Source organism: Botryllus schlosseri, chromosome 12, assembly GCF_051294905.1.
Source record: "Botryllus schlosseri isolate E-star chromosome 12, Bs_hap1, whole genome shotgun sequence".
Classification (NCBI taxonomy): domain Eukaryota; kingdom Metazoa; phylum Chordata; class Ascidiacea; order Stolidobranchia; family Styelidae; genus Botryllus; species Botryllus schlosseri.
Genome location: NC_137247.1, coordinates 18,116,350 through 18,136,267, shown reverse-complemented (window position 1 = coordinate 18,136,267; position 19,918 = coordinate 18,116,350). Strand labels below are relative to the sequence as shown.

Here is a 19,918-nt window from a genome sequence, read left to right as displayed (position 1 = left end):
TCACTGGCACTTCACTGAAATGTGTTCTTATAACCGGAAGTTGAAAAATCGCGGATATCAGTAATCGGTTTTTATGAGCGGGTGACGCTCTTTGCTCGATTTAAGCAATATCTATTCTTCGTCAGGAAGACGTGAGGCAGAAATTTATTTTCGCCTCCGCATTCATCAGTGACTAAAGTCCAATCATTTTCAAAATAAAGAGGAAATAAACCGTTTGCTGGAAGAGACAGCCGTTCTTGAGTTTGATGATAAATGAACTTCTACATTACGAGACTGGGAGTAAGATATCGTTATACAAACAGCCGTTGTATGTTTGCTTACAAGCACCGTTATCAGGTCACAGCTAAAGTAATTCTGCTCCCAATGAACCTCAGTAAATAAACTTTCACGTTCTAAAAGCATTCTATAGCTACTCAGATCTGCGCGCTCCGGCCCGAGGCTACGTAGGCATTACATAGCTCGCGTAGTAATGACACACTACGGAATTAAAGTGCTTATCGCCTCTGTTTGTATCCATAATTGCCTTTGCGAATGTGGCTGCGTTCTGGGCATATCTGCATAGCAACATTGTTTTGCACAGATTGTATCACGTTTGGCACAAATATTTCGGTTTCCAATCGCTATGCAATTACTCAGAGACACATGCGGTTTTAGTAGTTAATACGGTGTATGTTTTACGGCTTAAATGAACACAATTCGGTGTTATTCCAATAGTTTATTCAGCAATTTCGCTGGATCTAATCACACGCTCCATTCATTGCATATTATGCTGTTAGAATGCCAATCAACCACTCGCAGGGAAGGCTGTTTTGAGATTAGGCTGATTAACGTCTGATAAGTGGCAGTAACAGTTAGGATATGAATGAAACGATTGACAAATATTTAGCATTCATAACGTAGTGATTTAGTAGATTAGATAATAATAATAATAATAACCAAAGCCACCCTTATATCCGATCTATGCATATCAGCAACTAAAATCAATAAAATCGCTGTCCGTTTACAGTCAATGGCGGTATCATTTTCGGATCTAAACTGTGTTCATTTTATATTGTGTATTTTGGTGCAGGCTAGGGAATTCACGGAATACTTCGGTAGTTTGAAGGTTGTAACTTGGGAACGCTCTTCAATTTGCAAGTAAACATACAATTACAAGAGATTGAAAACCGCAGATATAAATACAAGATTGGTGCGTGAAATAGACTTTATTGGTAGAAAGGGGGAAAACTGGATATTTCAAATTAGCTTGAACAACGGTAGTGTCGTGAATTTGGTTGACACCGTGTTGTAATTTACACTATTACCGATAAGGTCGAATGTGCTTCGTATAATCCAGGTTGATTCACCATCAAATCACGTCCGACCCATGTAATAATGATATCGCTTCATCATTCAAAATCTGCACAGTGCACACTGTACAATGCCATGCGAAATTATAAATGCTTTACATAACGGCGAATGAACTGAGATATCTTGATGAAATCATTGTTTCTTCACAAGCAGGAAGTTATCTATGTTTGCACCGAGCACGTATATGAATAAGCGGCAGGTTTAAGAGCACTTATGTGTTATATGTCATCAGCATGCTATCACACTGAACATATCCCTGTACCAGTGTACCATACACAATACACATTTAAAATGAGCATGGTCATACTCATAGTTATTCGCATGCTACTCAATAATACAAATGAATTGTGAATAACATTGTATTACTATGTATCAAGACATATGTGAATAGTGGGTCAAAAATCATTCATCTCATTATGGCCTCAAGGTTGAATGAATAGCTCTATATAAGGCCATTGTAGACAAATTCGATAGCATAAGTTGTAGATGGTAACGTAATAGTATAATCTAGTAAAAAATGAAATACTAGCCACGACTATGTCCTATTTCACATTCTGCCAACAACAGTAGCATGGATTGAACATGCCGAATTCCATCATTGGAAAGAGTATCTTAGATAAGGTCAATGGAAAAAATATCTGCATTCCAGCATAAAACTATACCTACCGGTTAGATGAGATGGAATAAATGTCATTGAAACCATGTCAGGTTACTCCGTGTGCAATGTACATTATTAATATGATATGGCTGGATTAACATGACAAGTTGAATCAAAGCGCGGTATGTTTTGCAACACACACATAATCTTCCTTATTCTTTCCGAATACGAATACACAAAAGAGCGTAAATTATGCATGAGGGACTTTAGGCACGAAGATATTCTCCCCCCACAGACAGTGTTGTCGATTGAAACCTGATAAATCATTAAAATTGAATGTTGTCTTGTGCAAATGCTTCAAACTTTAATGTCAATTTCTGCAGGCGAACGCATGCTCGAATTCGCGGAATTGAAAAGAAGCGTATTTCGAATATCCATGGATGATAACATTAGATTAATAGTATTCGTGGTGCATTCATACCAGCAAGACATACTTACTCTAGTCTAGTACAGAGACATAGGTTAATTAAAATCAGACCTTCTCTACACAGACTGTGTGTAAGTTAAAACTAGCCCTTATTCTCGTGAATAATTGATGTTCCAATGATTCACTATTTGCCATCTATAGTGGGCTAATGATAATTCACCTCACCCATCTACCGCCTGAGTCATTAAGTTATACAGAACAGAGAACATATTAGGTTAATCTAAGTCTGATTTTTCAGTCTGCGCACCATTGCATTATCATGTTAAAATGAAATCTCTGATTAATGCTATTTAGCAAACAATCTTCGCGCGTACACGTCACGATAGTTGACGGCACTGAACGAGATATATCCGGTCAACTTTTCGAAGGTCTCATTTCTAAGTTAGTGGCAATCCCTATCAAATTGCAATATACCCTCACTCACGTTCCTACGGATTAATAAATTATTTATTGAAAAACATTAGGACCTGTGTCTTGCGCTTCAACTGTCATGTCAAGGGAAGCCGTATCGTGTCCGAAAAGTCATCGTTACATAAGAATGTTGGATCGGTCAAACAGGGAACTTACTACGTCTATGCGCAACCCGTGATCAAGTTTCGTTCAGAGCTATTAATATTGTGCAAAATTATGCGATAAATGTAAGTGTACAGTATACATATACAATGTATACATTGGAAATGGAATCATTGTTAGGTATCGAATATACCCAGAGTATTTCTAAGTAATCAGCACGATTATCGGATTATATTTTGAGAGTCATATAAAGTGATAGTAGTCTTTGGGAAGAAGTACAACTATAGGCTCAAATTCTCGATTCTTTTGGGCACCAGTACAAGTAGTATCAGTTCTTGCCAACAAGCCCAATCAACTCCAACTGGTTAGAATGATATCTATCAAAACTCAAAAGTATCCGAATATTACAGCATCAAAAAGCAATTTAAGACATTACTTTCAAGTAAATATCCTCCTAAAATTTGAATAAATGTCATGGGTAAAATGTCACAAAGACGTACCTTACAATTGGAATCGTATATTTCTCAACAACAGCCTTTAAAGGCATTCCTAGCGTAAGAACACCGTGTATCTTGCATTGTATTGGATAATTATAACATTATTCGACGATTCATAATTGTGTGATCAAAAACGCCCATAATAAGTACTTTGACCCGGAAAAGTAATTATTGACATCGCCAACTCTGGTATGAAATAAGCCCGGAAATATTGTGTGCTAATATAAGTGTTAGTCAGACCATTGCTCACATAAGCCAGCCCATCGACTACACAGGTGAAGGTATTATTAATGTTGTTTCAACTGCTGCAATCATGCAGTACTAATCCGAATCTCAGTAAAACCATGCCAGGTATGCGGCGTCTAATGGGACTAACCTATCTGCGCTTGTTGCTAAAACGCTTCACAATTGCATTTCGGTCATTTAGCGGTTTAAGGCCGGTGGTGTAATCCGGCCAAGCAGCGCTGTTATCAGTAACGTTAAGCTATAAGCCCGGCCTGCACTAAACAACTTCGATATTTTGACGGCTCTGGTGCTGTGTTTATGCATCATGCGCGTTGAATTTTGTATTTCGCCCACGCCATGTCATACCATATTAATAAATATGGCGAGTTACCGTAACTCAGGATACACCACATGCAGTTTCTGTAAATTTGCGTGATATCAACGGATAATAATTGCACAGTAGGCCTACTGCAATAGAGAATCTGAGAAACGGCTGCAATTCCGTTTGATCTGGAATTACGAATGGGCCTGCGTGTGCACTGCACACTGTGCAGTCAAGGAAAAATAACAATACCGATGTACAGATGCTGTCAGTAACGAAGTACTTGTTCCTTCTCAGTGTACTCAACTCAACTATAGGTCCTGCCTATTTTGCGCTACTTACTCGATAGGTAATGTTTGTAAGACTACTTTGACTTCTAGCGGACAATATCATAGAAACTCATCAAGTCATTATCAAGTACGTTCTGCCTACTTCACTACTTTCTCAAACTACTTCTACTTCTACTGGACACTTTTTAGGATAAACTACTTACCTTTACCATCAACTCATTACCAAGAAGGTTTGCCTGATGCTACTTCCACTAATTCCCGAAGAGGCAACGATTTTAAACTACTCATACTTAACAGTTTTAAGTTTTTGAGGAAAAACCTGGCCTTAAATACTTAATTCGAACTTCCTCGAAAACCCCTGCTTCTAATCATACTTGAGTAGAGATTTACGACGTTAATTCTACTTCTACTTTTACCACGTTTGCTGATGTACTGTAGCTGCTACAGCCTTACGTCTTTTTTCAAGCGCTGTGAACCTGCCAGAAACAATTTTAACGGTATCTCCAGAAACGCGGTCTAATTCGGGTTTGGTTAACTCAAGCGTTTGGCATCTTGCCAGCGAAGATTTTACGAGCATCGATTTATGTGTCACGGCGGCCGCGTCGCGCCGAGTTGAACACGCAGAGAAAACACGGCCCGTCGAGTTTCGCAACCGCGGAATTCAAACGGGCCGCGCTGCGGAATTTGATCCTGCGATATTTCAACGCTCCGCCTGCCACGGATATTGCTGAAAGCAGCGAACTGGGCGCGGACTCGATTTGAAACATGCCCGTACGTTATGAGATATTAATCGGTTGTAAACGTGGCACGACTTTAGATATTTCACGGGGTCGCGGGCACCTGAACCTTACACAACGCGTGAAAGTTTATTCCCATTTCCCACGATCAGGAATGGCTCGGGACACAGCACTAAGTGCACTTGAGGTGTTCATTTTATTTCCATATCTCATTTGGTCCCGGAATATTGCTAGGTTGCCACTGGGTCGTTACACTGCGTTGATTTATCGAGAAGATGTTACAAGCCTATTATGTTGGCATTGAAGCTCGTCCATCATACAGGATCGGTATATGAAGACTTTTTTGTGACGTACACAGCGATTCTTGGGAGTTGCCGCCGAAAAGCAGATCGTAAACCCAGCTAAACTCAAACAAACAGTGGCCCTGCGATATGTGTCTCCAACTCAAGTGTTTTAAGCCATAGCGTATTGAAAGGAATTTGTTTCATAGGGAAAGTAAGGCATTGCTCAAGGCTACATCTTAAAATGGGCATTTGACAATGTAATAAGGCCTGCGAAATACCCATCTACGGAATCTCCTAACATTATAACAATCGGAACGAATCAAATGTAATTAGGGGTTATAATAGGGTTACCATACGTCCTCTTTTAAGAGGATTTGTCCTCCTTTTTGAAATTTTCTCCTCTTTTGTAAGAATTTTGGTTAAATATAGGGCAAAATTCGACTGAGATACATCAAATCTGCACTGAAGTAACGCTCCGGCGGCTATTTCGGGAGCTGGGCCGGAAAGTTGGCCTTTTTATTTTTTAGTCAGCCAACCACGAGGTGGGAAAAATTTACCATTTTTTCAGGATTTTCCTCAAATTTTGAAAAAGTGTACTCATTTCAGATTTCCAAAATATGGTAATCCTACGTTATAATAACTGCCCGGTAGCGAACGATTTTGCATGCAGATAAGTCACAATCACCTAATTTCGTAGCTCAATTCTTCCCAGAGTTAGAAAACTTACAAAAATTCATCTTTTTCAAATTAGATTAGAACTAGAATTTATAGGAATACTGTTTTTTTCCTACTTGGAACTCGGAAATTACTGGAAATGGAAGTAATTCCCGATTAGAAAGAAATACAACAGAAATTAAGTTCAGTTCATATCAAATCAGAGCTCAATCTCCCAAGGACTAGAAAGGCAAATTTATGTACAGATTGTACACCTAGCATGGCTCGTTTCGCACTACACTATTCTCCTATACCCTTTTCAGGAAAGCCAGATATTAGATTAGAATTAAAATTAGAGCACATATGCATTTCGCATGGATTAGAAATAGATCGCATTTCAATCAAATTAGTCTAATTATGCAACTTGAATAATCTAGTGGTCCAAGACTGTACAGACACGCAATCAACGCTTACAGCACGGGCTCACGCATAGATTACTGGCATTGAGCGAAAGAATTAGGCGGGGATATACGATTTCAAAAGAAACCTCGCAGCCGAACCTGAGCCTAAGAGCGCATAAGCCTCGCCGTAGACAGCGCGTATTTCCATAGAAATTGATTGATCGCGCAATCAGGCCGGCAATGCAAAAAGCATCGCATTCGGCGGCAGATTGATTCAACAAACCCGTCAAAAGGATTTTCGCAAAATTAAGATCTCCGATAAGATCTCGGTTACCGGGCTGATCGATATATAGATTTTCCGCGAATCGCGTAAGGTATGACTTGCTGGTAAATAGCGTAATCGACCGCGCCCTGCATGCGTTCGGGGCCAAATCTCGCAGGTCCGGAAGTGTAATTAGATTATTAAGAACCGCCTACTAATGAGATCCCTACGGATTTGTAGCGTCGTGGGCTCCCGCAGGTGAAAACAGGGAATGGATTCGGGTTGCGCTGGGTCCCAGCGGGACGGCTATCGTTAGCAGACTATCGCGCGTAATAATCCTCACTGCTGCACGTGCCAATCATTTAATTGATGGAGCTTTTTCTGCGATGAGCGCCACGCAGAGGTGGTCAAGTGGTCAGGTCAGCAACGAAGCACTACTATATCGGAGCATTCCAGCATTCCTACTTCCACCACTGCTAAAGTCGATATGTTTTGTTACACTTCCACGCAATAGTTGTAAAGGAAAAAGCACTTGCTTCTGACACTTTTAATTTGCTTTAAAGTAGAGAGTAGGTTTGGGTTATGTTTATATCACCTATGTGTGAAATTGTCATTGCTATCGGGCGAGATAGCCCCACCAGTATTCCGACATCGAAATTATTGTCAAAAACCTCATCTATTTATAGTCTCAGCATGTTGCGTTAGTCCTTCATAAGATATTTGCAATTTCGGAAGTAGAAACCACCGATTAACTGTTAAAGTATCTGATCCCTCTACCAACGCTTCCTTTTGAGACTACTTGAAAGTTGAGACTGCAGTTTCTTCTTTCACTTGAAAATGTTTGAACCACGTCTACACCCCTGGGCCCTGGTACCTACCTCCACAAGGATTGGAGTATTTGAGTGGTTTTCACACATAACGAGTGTAAAAGCATAATTTGACAGTGTTGTAATGACTGGAGTCGTCGCGATTTTTGGTGACGCGACTAGGCTCGAGTCACTTTTTTCAAATATCTCAAATGACCCGACTCGACTCGAGTCAATGTTTGTATTGACTCGACTTGTACTCGAGTCATTGTGCATGACTCGAACACATTCATATGACTCGAGACTACGGCAGCCAAGACATACATTTCATTGTAACTTCGAAGAATAGCAAAGTCACCACATTATAGGTACTTCGTCTATCAGTATTGATACTGGGAAAATAGAGCAAGAAACTTTGTGAAGAATCGGGAAAATTACTACATTATGAATGCGAGCCATTCTACATCACTCTAGCATAGTTGAAAAAAGTAAGTTGAACAGGATTGAACTGAAAACCGAACAGTGGACATAATGACTTGGACACGGAATCGAGTCAAAACACTATGACTCGGACTCGACCCGGACTTGAGTCGGTGGTGAATTGGAAATGACTCGACTTTACTCGAGTCAAAACTATAAAAGTGAGATTGGCTTGTGGCTCGGAACCTTGTGACTTGGTTATAACCCTGTAATTTAATACCAGCCTTATGTATCCTACGCTATGGTAGAAGACTTGTAAATACATATGTTTTAGATGCATGCATTCACAGCGTAATAATAGCTATTTAAATGAGTGATAAAATAATCGAAGAATATGATTCGGTTCGAATAGCACTCGGATATTGAAGACCAATTCCCATATCAAGTGTCCACATCGACACGCAAAGTCTCGGTGTTGGAAATTAACGTCGCCAGCCACACGCAAGACATCGATAGCGATGCTTGAAGTGCAGCCCTCACTTCACAAGTGGGTTGTGTTCCTCTTCAGCAGAGCGGAAACTAAGAATGCCCACTTGATCCCGGGTGCTGGTACAAGAACGTCTTCAGACCCATCAATCTTACCGCTTGAGAAATCACGGTAAATGGATTTAGAAGGAACGTAACGCGAATTCATGGCTTAAGCGAGTATTCTACGTGTATATAACCCGATCGACTATGAAGACCAGTAAGCCCACTATCTCATTATCGTCCGTTATAAAGGCGCTTACGTACAGAGATGCTTAAATAGTCAGGTCTGAAAAGTACTCAGGTAAAAGTAGCTTCAAAAAGTATAATCCGTCGAAAGGTCGCATTCGTAGTGAATAGCAGTTGGATATTTTCTAATTTGAGAGACGCATCTTCGCGACTAACGCAAAATGACTAATAATTGCACTACAACCATGCGTACTTTTCGCAAAAATATTCCATTACCTTGATACAGGGGCTATTTTTATGACGATAGTCTACAAATTCCGCGGGAAAGTGATGCAAATTTGTCTCAGACTGTACTTACTACTTTGTGCAAGTGTAAAAAGTAGTTAATGGTTTCCAAAATACTGCGTATATATAGAAGTAGAAGTACTTGCGGTTACTGACCACTTCTTTTATAAACGTTGTTACTTGGCTCGATCAAAATAGCATCACACTGTTATTCTGTGTATGATATTGAAATCCGATGAGGTAGGATATGTGCCGAGAAGCCTACCTTCTTCTTATCTCTCATGGAGCCTTTTCCGCGCACCATGATCTTACATTTGGCTTCCTGTTCCAGTTGCTTCGCCGTCAGACCGCGCGGGCCGAGTATCCTGCCCACGAAGTTATACTGAAAATAGAACGACATCGGACGTTGTCATTAAAATAATACGGCCACGGTTTCCCGTGTGTATATTACCTAAGGTATGGCCATCATACGATAGGAACACTCCTAATTAATAAGGCCATATCCAAAAATAAGCGAATTCCTGACGTATAGTAGAATCAGTAGCGTAGCCAGAATGGAAATTCGGAAAGGCCACACTATTTTTAACAATGATTACGAGCTCCCAAACCTAAGTTTGAACGGGTAAGAGCGACTATTGCCCCTTCGGTTAGGACACTCCCTATAACAACGAAATCCGAACCCACTCCATCCCTAGTTTATATTTCCATATAGATTGGTGTTGGATAACTTATTTTCATCCATTAGAATGCGTGTGAAAGTATAATTTTGTACCTGAAAATGCCATTTCCCCGATCTGCCTACTGCTCTATACTGGAAATCGGTGAAATACAACGTTTCTATTAAGAGTGTTACATATTCTGGTTACAGAAGGAATGTGGTTTTTGGTAGCGACAAAAACAACAAGTAGCTAGAGCTCAACAAAGCGATTATTCACTATTGTTAATTACCTCATATCTGTCATAGGAACCGATTTCCCCATTAGACAATTGGAAAAGATATCCGTCGATACACCGACCATTAGTTATCGGCTAAAACATCAACGTGCTATCAGTGCCGGCAGATTCACAGAACATTGCATTAAATTCCGTACCATCGCCGTTGCTTAGATTCAGAGATGTATTCAATCGATTTCTGGCCGTATATACGTGCAGTGGGTTCATAATGCGAATTACGCCTTACCGCTTTTGGTACAAATTACACCGCGTCTTGGCAAATTGGATTGATCGGGCGCGAGGCGCGATGGGTCGATACTAATAGGATTTTGGTAATATTTGGAAATGTACAAACGTGCGAACAGGGGATTGCCGTGAAATGAGCAGGATCATACCGCACGGATCTGTACTGACCGGATGAGAGCCTTTATTACAATCTAGCACACCGTAGCACATTATAGTAGACTGTGGCAAATTTTCAAGGGGTTCGAATCCTGTGATGACTAAGAATCCAAACTAATGTCAATTATATAGGTCGCGCGAACTAACTTGAATCCGTTAGTTGATGAATCAGGAGATATGGATCGAATTCTATACAAATTGGGTAGGTAGGTGTACACCACATAATATGTCACTGTGTGGACCCTATGTTAGCAGGATACTCGCCACACTGGAATTACCTGCTGTGGAAAACAGGTGTATTTAAAAGATTCCCATCATAATCATTTCAAACGCAATGAGCATTGAATTGAAAGAAATTAATGATATCTATACTACGTGGCTGTGCCATAAGAAATCAGCGGTTGAGAAAGTTATTAAGTATATTCGATTTAATTTTCTATGTTCTTTCCAATTTCAGCAATGACATGAATTGATGATAACCGCTCTACGTTGTTATACATTTAATCATTTGAAGAGAAAATAAAACTAGAAAAAATTATTTCACCAGCGACAGGACATTATACTCATGATACTTCTCAACCAAATTGGATATGCCACGGTGACTTTACAAATACATACCATCGCAACTATCTCATGACAGACATTTCTGAATTACCGCAAAAATGCAAAACATTCGGACGCATATTTCTAACCCCGGTCAACCTGGGGGACAATATATATACGTATTGAAATAATTGACATTCTTTCATAAAAAAAAACGCCAATATGGTACGGAAACTCATTTTTCGCAACTTTAACGTCCCAAATACATCGCAAACGCACACCGCACTGATTTTATCTCGATGTATTATAACGTAATGATGTATTATTAATCGGACTCAGCGATCTTTATCGCGAACGTTAGAAGGCAAATGCGATTGTTTCGAACGGGAATCTCACGAAATCGATGTTCCTCACGATACCAGACTGCGCCAACAATTCCAGCCATGTTCATACGGTGCGTCATAGCCAGCACCACGCCTCGAGAAAAATTTATCTTTGCCGCGCGAGACAATCTTTCGACACTTGAAAACAACGCACTGTGTCGCAACGCATGCCTTGAGACCAGCGAGCCATGCCGTTAAATCTTCGTACCGATGGTGTAAGAAGACAAGGAAAAAGACGAGAATAAGCGCATTGCATCACTGGTAATACAGAGATTTTAAATCTTAAAACGGACAGTCATGTTGTCCGCGCCTATTTTTAATTTGACTGCTGGGTGTGTCGATCGGCATCTGAATTCATCAAAACGCCAAGTTTTAACGGCACCATCGTGGAAGGTTTTATCGGCACTTTGCAACTTGAAGCCGTGTAACTTTGTCTGCATAATCAACCCAAATTTTACGATGAAGTGTCGCCTTAGCGTGCACTGATTGGCGGTTTTCGCCAATTGGTAGTTGACAACCGCTGTGGGGATAGCACGGCGTTGTAAATACCAGCGTAAGTGGTGACAAAGGCAGCTATAACTACTAACTAGTCACTATATAAACGATGGTGGGTTAATAGATCTTTGAGTTTATCTTGGTTTACACTGCCTAACCCGGATCAATTCGCTTCTAGCGGAACAGTAGGCGACGATGCGGTTGATGTTATGCAGGACTTCTGACGCCTTCGACCGTAGGCCTACACGTCAAATAAACAACGGAGACTATATTTTTGGAGTGTTTGCATGCACGGCTATCTACCGAAAGATCCCACATTGTAAACTTAAATCGCGTATTTTGCTGATTTCCGCAATAGCGTAGGATGCAGATCAGGTAAACGGAACTTTCTGAAACTTTTTGGGGAGCTAATATATTTTCAAATTGGCATGCCGTTACGTTACATTTTGACGTACAAAACATAGCTAGTGTCACAGTATGTGAGTCGAAAAATTCGGTAGGGCATTGTCGCCTTCCCATCGCTAAATGGCTATACCACTGGCTGATAATGACGTTAGAGTGGAGTAACTTGGTATAAACTGATAAAACATCGCAAGCATACAGACCCGTACACAATCTATTACGAGGAAAATGTAATTTACCAAGCACTCGTTAATGGAAGACTTGATTTACTGCACATTGCACATCTATACGAATCTGCGATCCCACACAGACATCGAAATTGCCATAAAGCAACTAACATACAATTTATAATTTGCTTTGCTGCATTGAAGCGGTTTACAATAATCAGTAGGGTATAAAGCCCGATAGGGTTCACGCCTGAAACAGAATCTTCTAATCTTTACTATTTCTAAATTGAGTCACGGAGCTATCTGTTATCACTATTAGCACGTATTCGACGCAGAGCGAGATGTTTGGTTGCGTCTGGCGCGCATATATTTATAAGGCGACGCGTTTATAGTACGTTTAGTTAAATATCAGTGACGGGACAAGCCGCCATTGATTGAACAGACCTTGCATTTCAGATTCATGATCAGAGAAACACGAGTAAAGACTATACACCGGACGTTTTTCAGAATAGGCGCGACTTCACAAACGAAACAATAAAATTTCTTGATCCGGGATAATAAAAGAAGACAAAACCTTCGATCTAAATTGTATCGAAACAGCAGCGGTCTATATCCGTCTTTGCAACCGACAGCAAGTTCTAATAATCCTTACGAGCAGCAACAGTAAATACCAACATACAAACAATTCTACCCGCAGAGACAGTGATCCAAATTATCCTGACAGCGAATTTGCACCAGCAATATTTTTTTGAGTGGTGGCATATGCATGACAACCCAATTCGAAGTTGAAAAGGACCATGATAAGGCAAAGCCCCCGCCTTCAATTCCAGAAAACTGAGATTTAAGGTCATTTTGTTGTTTGCGCAGTGGACCCTATGTGGACCGTGAGCGAATTTTCGTTGCTATTTTGAAAATATGATATGCGCAAAACGAAGACCTTATTAAATAACCTTTTAAACCGAGGGTTCTCGTGAACCGATTGGGGTCTGCTGACTACATTGTTGTTGATAGAATATGTCCTTAATTCACATTTATGTCCTTATTTTTACCGCTGATCACAGTGCACCAGCGAAAATGATGACCTTTTGCAGTAATCAGCATCCGAAATTTCACGATAAGGCTGTCTTTAATTATTCATCCGCGTCGACCACTGCCATAGTTATGCAGTCCAATTTTGTTTTCTCGAAGTAGGCAACAATGAGGGGGTTTCAGGCAAACACTCAAAAGTTTTAGTGATCCCCGGTAAAATACCTTATGAACTATTGTTTTAAAGTGATTTTGGGTAGGATATGAAAATCGCAGGGTAGTCGAAATGAAACTTGTCGACGCGTGTGGATCCCCCTATCCCACCCCCACGGCCATTACAGTGTTCCCGTATTTAAACGTCCTTATGTACAGTGTACACTCTACATGTACATTGTACATTCGTACACGGTAGTTAACTACGTTTCAGAGTGTTGAGGCCGGGCTCCCATTTTCGCGCATAAATTTTACATGAAGGCTGGATATGGCTGAGCGCAAGTGTTCTACTTCCGCGTTTGAAGTTTATCAGGATGCAACTGCGCGGCAATATAACGGATCGCAATCTACAATATGGATGTATGATGATCAGCATTGATGGTAACAAAGCGCAGGAAAATTTCAGACTTTTACATACCTATGAAATACAAGTAACCTATCAAGGTCATATAACTGTAATCCGCGGTGAGACCAGGAAGGCAATAGACACTAATGCCGCCATTGCGACGTCATATTATTTTCTTGTGTCACAAAATATCCGTGATGTAGCTGTATTGTCGAAATATTTACGCATGTAGGGGCCTATCCGAATTATCATCCGGATTACGCATGTATTTATAGCAATAAGTAGGAGAGACTTTGCGGAGTTTCAAACCTCTGGATGATCTTTAACCGGCACGTAGACCTTTTCTGTTAATACCACGGTGGGTCCTTGCGGAGATGGCAATTCCAGCGGCGAGGAGTCTCCGTTTTGGAATAATACGGACCGGACTTTCACGATTTCTGCACAAATAAAGAAACGGATTGCAATCGAGTGCGGTGAACAGTTTTGTGAACCGTGCAGGTGCACGCATAATTGTGTATTCAGATTTGTGTTGCATTGCCAAGTTGTTCCTGGCGAATTGTCGTGTATGACGAAAGATGATTTCGAATTCCAACACGTAACCGGTCTATATTCTCCTCCAAAATGAGGTCGGAGTTGCAAGTTATACCGGGTGCAATCGCAAGGCAACATGCGGTCCTTAACCACAGGCAGCCTGGAAAGCAGAGAAATTGAGGTGGTGACTAGCTCACCAAGTCAATGCAACCCCAAATGACTAAATGTCAAAGACTTCAAGAGGTCCGGGAATGATAGATTCCTGAAATCTGGATCCTTCTCTGTCAGCATTGCAACACTGCCAATTTGATTTCATGGTGTGTCAGCGAGACACTGTTTGGATGCCGTTAACCCGAGTCTAATTATACGGCCGTGATCTTGCTAGCTGTTGCACGTTGGTAAAGTTTGTTGCTCATATAGATCGCCCACCTATACATTGCTGGTTTTATCGCAAACAACCTGCATCCTCGCAGCAAAAAGTGACTTTGTATTTCTTTAGCATGAATAAGAATTGTTTCGGTGCGGGCGGATATTCTAATTTTCGACTTGGTGGTGGCTTCCGTTTTTTGTGTTGGCGTCTGCATCGCATTCACCGGCATTTTTTATGGTCGTGGGTAGGTTGTGAGCGGCATTTCTTTATTGTTTAATGTTAATACATCAGGAAACTTATGTGACAGGCGAGTTGTGACAAAGCCGTCTCTCACGCTCAGATAGCATAACTGATTTGAAGTTCAACATGACACTGTAACGCCGACATCGTGTACTTCAGTTGACCTGAAACAATATCTATAATTATAGCGATATCATCCGATGTTGCTGTATTCGTCACAGTTTACATCTGCAAGAATGCTCCTGAGGAACGTCATGTTTTAACGTGTCGATTTTTCGCCATGTCGATTGGCAGGTCTGCGATGAGAAACACGCTGGCAGGCAATTCTCCGTCGCTTCTCAAACGAATGCACCCCAAGTCCCACCGAACCCCACGCGGAACAAAAGATTTCTTTTGTGTTCGATACGACACTCTGTAATCGAATACTGTGACTTCTTTCTTCGAGTGGATTGAGGTACTCGGGTTTCTCTACGCACCATGATATTTGTACCACGATGCCCACACACTTTATTGTTTCCTGTTTCGGCCTAGACCTCATGTTTCTAATCGCAGTTTGCGATTCAGCTGTTGATTATATACACACGATGCCAGATATCTGTGTTCAGGCGATACAATTTTGACGGAAGACATTCAGTTTACACATTGTATCATGCTTTAGTGACACGTATTAGTGCTCATTCCCATAGTGATTCGGACACAACGCAAAATATTCGCTTTTGATGCGGTTAGCATCATCTGTCACCTTTCTTTTCCGTCATCAATATATGCTATTCATATCCAATCCTATCAAGTGAAAACTATTTCATCGCTAATCGACTATACAATTTATTGCCATCCGCGAGAGCCACACTTATCTAATGATTTGCAACTTTGGAAAACTTGCTCAATTTCTAACGCTATAAATCTAAGCAATGGAAGTCACGTCGATATGTCACAAGTTTTACAGGCACACAGGTAGGCTATAAGTTGAAAGCGATAAGCCAAACGCGTAAATATATATGTTTGAGGGTTCGTAGTACCGCTAGGAGTATATAGAAAGCAGTATAAAGTCTTGAACTGCCCTGACGATGTCTACGAATTTATGTCAGGTAACCAATATACTGAACAAGATGTGTGTCTTATATACTCAGGTTTATGGACTGCCGAGTAACTGTTTGCGCTAAGTAAATATACATGTCCTATAAAGTGTTAGAAACCAGTGGCATTAATTGGTAACGCATGCAGGCCATTCGCAGAATGCAAAGTAAATTGAAATCGAAACCAAACAGACAACATAATCTTCAAATATTTGAATTGTGCGCAGGATGGGTGTAAAGCAACATCCGATTGTGGTTTTACACCAATCTTCGCAAAAAGATGTAGATATGGGTATCTTACCTTCGTCCAATAACCTCTCAACGTGTTGGAAGATACTTGGATAACTCTGACAGTGCTTTCTATCGTTTAAAAGTTGCTGTAAATATTTGCACCTCTCTTTCGTTTTATTGTCACTGTCGCTGGGGATAGATTGCATTAAGGTCTGAGTAGATCCAATGATATTGTTTGCATTCAGTCCATTTAACCGCGCAGTGGTAGTCTGCAGGTTAAGTTGATTGTTGGCGGCGTTCAAGGTCTGTATGGAAGGGGCCATGGCCGTTGTGACGCGATGCAGTGCCTGAGACATGGGAGTCCCAAACCCGTTGACAGGGACCATATTCATAGCGCTGCTACTGGCTGTCTCTATTGTTGAGTTCATCTGACAGTCCAATTCAGCTGCACGCGATCAATTAGTACAAGAACAGTGTGCGACATGCACGAATATTCCACGTTGCTGGTAGTTATCTAGATATTATCCCGAAGAGCAGCTGACCAATGAATCGAATAATAGAATGGTTAGGAATCTTAGCATTACGGCGCTATGATCGTATATCAGCTTGGTCTATTCAACTCGACTTTTCGCTAACCTGAATTGATCACTTGTTATACCATTATTAACTAAAAAACTTCACAATATCGCAGTGTGTTCTGAACACGTTCGTGTACTACTACAGATTTTTGCTCGTCGATTTGGTTCTACAATTATGTTGTAAACGTTCTACTAGCAAAGCGCGCATTGAAGTATCCTGGGTTATGACGCAAATCTAGGCCTGCGATGGCCAAGTTTCAACGCTTGAGCGGCGACCTGTTTTGAACGAAAAATGAGAGAGTCTCATGTTTACATTGCAGTTCATGCTCCGTTGACTCTCGTGCGCCTCAATACGAGTATCTTTATTATTACCAAAATGATTTGATGACATTACTAGGCACTCGACGGATGCTTGAGAGTCTCGATACTCGTATCGTTCATGAATGGTCATTAAGTCAATAGTCATCTGTTACTGGCAGATTGTCCAGGCAACGTTAAATTTACATGTAAGTATGAGTCTACTTTATTTGAAATGAGTCAATTGGCCCCCTTGACTATGTACGCTGAATATGTCATGCACAAAGCGGGCTGTGCGGGAGTACTGTGAGTGTTCAATTTGGTATACACGGCAATGGCGCCAGTGTGCGGTATCACTCAATTTTACGTGCAGCATAAGATACTGTAATGATGAAAAATTATTGCTTCAAGTGCCTACCTTCGTCTAAAATCCTTTCGACGTGGGTGAACATCGCTGGGAAGCACTGCAGCTGCTTTTTGTCTTGTAGCAGAGCTTTCAAATACGAGCATTTGTCTTTCATTTTTCTTTCCTCGTCCAACGATGAGTTGGAACTAAACGGGTTACCAGGTGACGACAACTGCTTCTCACTGCCGCTCATTGATGACGTTGAACTGTCCATGTGGCTTATCATAGTTTCAGCAGGTTTGGGGAGCATATTTTGAGCTGGCACAGGGGTACCTGGTGGTTTTATGTGGTTGACCTGGCCGTTGTAAGTAAATTGATTGGGTTGGTTCTGGAAAAATATCTTCGCCGATTCGGAGATAGGTACAGCAGCGTGTTGCATTTGCGGTATAGCCCCCGGAACTGAGCGGATGTGTGCTGGTCCGAAATTGGCTTGGAAAGGCAAATGCGGATAACTGCTTATGGCCTCAATCTTGTCAGTTGCAGTGGAAATCATACGTGAGAAGAAATGCTGTTAAGGAATTGATGATTCTCCCGGTGTTAAATGCTATACAATTGTATTATGTCGCTAGCAACTATAACTGTTTTAGTGTGCTGCGAAAAAAATGGAGCAGTATTATATCTATGCATCCGCCAGTATTATAGCAGATTTATATACGCTACGTTCGTAGTGGTCAAAAACTTCACACTGTTGCGATACAATAACGAAATCGTAAGGATAGTTTACTAACACCTTCACCATGGAAGCGTCATCTGTAATAGCATTTAAAAAACGGATTAGACTCGTAATTTCTCAGATCACCATGAATAAACTTAAGTATTAACGTTTAGACGCATTAGTTCTTGCAGCAGTGTAAGAATATTTTACTATGCTTTTGTAATTATATGAAAATCCTTTCCTGTTTTCTTACTGGAAGAATTCATCATTGAATCATAGTGATAAATCAAAGTAGGCTACTTTATAATCCCAATACAGTCACGTCGACTTATATTTTAGTAACAACAATACCCCTTTACGATGGCCTCAGATCTACAGAGCTATCGATTCAGAGTGATTTAAATTTATCGCAGAATACGGTCACGAGATGAAGGAAAATCGTACCAGATTAATAAATTTGTCAGTAAGAGTAATGGGAATCAGTGTGGCGAATCCATGACAGATACTTTCTCAAATTTTCCTGAAATAACCCCGGTGTTTTGACGGGCAATTATAGGTTACCCATTCACCGATGCGTACAGCGAATGTGAAATCTCATTTTAACACGTTTCATTATCTACTGTTATACTGAAACACTTGACTGAGCATCTGGAAAATTGGGTTGGATAAAGTTAGTGTGCAGCCTACACCGTAGCACACATACAGCCTCCATATATATTGAACGCTGTAGCGTTTCCAGAGAGTTAAATGTGAAGGACTACCAAATGCGCAATTATAAACACACCATAATAATACTGTTTCGTCAGATTCTGTTGGTACTCGTCCCACACCGTTGACCTCAGCAGTGCATCTCCAGTTACCTTGCGAATGTCACGGTAGACTAGTGAAGTCGACACGCCGATTTTAACAACAACGCAATCCTTGAGATCCTAGGTATTATTTCGTCTTCGTACTTTGCAAATAAGTAATCTAATCGTACGGTCGTTCTCCGTGCGAAAAATTCCCGACAAGTCTACGACAACCTGAACAAAACTATTGACGACTGCACTGTGCACTCCATGATCGGATGAGTAATATTGACAACTTTGGGTATAACAAGCTTCTGGCAACTGACTCCGAAATATTTTCAACTTTACTATCCGAAGTCTGTATCACAAATATGGTCTCAAGAGAACATTCCGATATTACATCCTCCTTCGACACAAATCGGCATAAAAATGCACAGTAACCGGAAATATTTGGACAATTTCGGTAATGTAAACGCGTGAAAAAATAGTTGTAACAACGGGAACAGTATTACTTTATGATCGCTAGATTTACTGTTTGTGTACACCCCCGAGGCGGGATTATATCAATTTTTCCTCAACTTCGATATTTCTGACAGATTTTATCTCCACAAAGACCGATATCACTTCGCGACTTCGGGCTTACGCGCATTTAAACGGATAAATGCCGCGACGAAATCCGCGGTTGCCGCAACGCACCGCGTACGGGTGCACATCGACTGTATACCACTGCAGGACATTCGACGCAATATTGAGCAATCCGAAATCTAATTTCTGGCCTGATTTTTTTGACATTTGACATAATGCCAGCGCTCTATCTGTCGGTGTAACTTGCGATGTTGGCCCCGGGATAGACCGCACGCCACCTGAGCACCCCTAAATTAACTGATTCGGTGATAGTTTTTAAAAACTTACAGGGATGTCTCAGCTCGCCCCTTTTTATCTATCCTCATTATGGGGCACATTTCAAGCTGAACGCGTTTGTTTGCTTGTT

General features: G+C 40.9%; 1 protein-coding gene across 9 annotated transcripts in view; it reads right to left on the bottom strand.

The window, feature by feature from the left end:
- The window catches only part of LOC145451556 (KH domain-containing RNA-binding protein QKI-like), a 256,270-nt gene extending 237,683 nt beyond the window's left edge, over positions 1 to 18,587 (bottom strand). For 4 of the 9 annotated variants that reach the window (XR_013918942.1, XR_013918943.1, XM_080329766.1 and 1 more), the window contains exons 1-3: positions 17,497 to 18,587; positions 14,065 to 14,192; positions 9,111 to 9,227 (exon numbers count right to left, since the gene is read on the bottom strand). Coding sequence is in view for 5 of the 9 variants with exons in the window: in XM_080329766.1 (XP_080185892.1) it covers positions 9,111 to 9,227; positions 14,065 to 14,192; positions 17,497 to 17,977 (726 nt within the window). In the remaining 4 variants the exon portion in view is untranslated. Of the gene's footprint in view, positions 1 to 9,110; positions 9,228 to 14,064; positions 14,193 to 16,273; positions 17,422 to 17,496 lie in introns of those variants that run through there. The other 5 variants (XR_013918945.1, XR_013918944.1, XM_080329769.1 and 2 more) reach the window with 5 other exon arrangements.
- Positions 18,588 to 19,918: the final 1,331 nt, after the last annotated feature.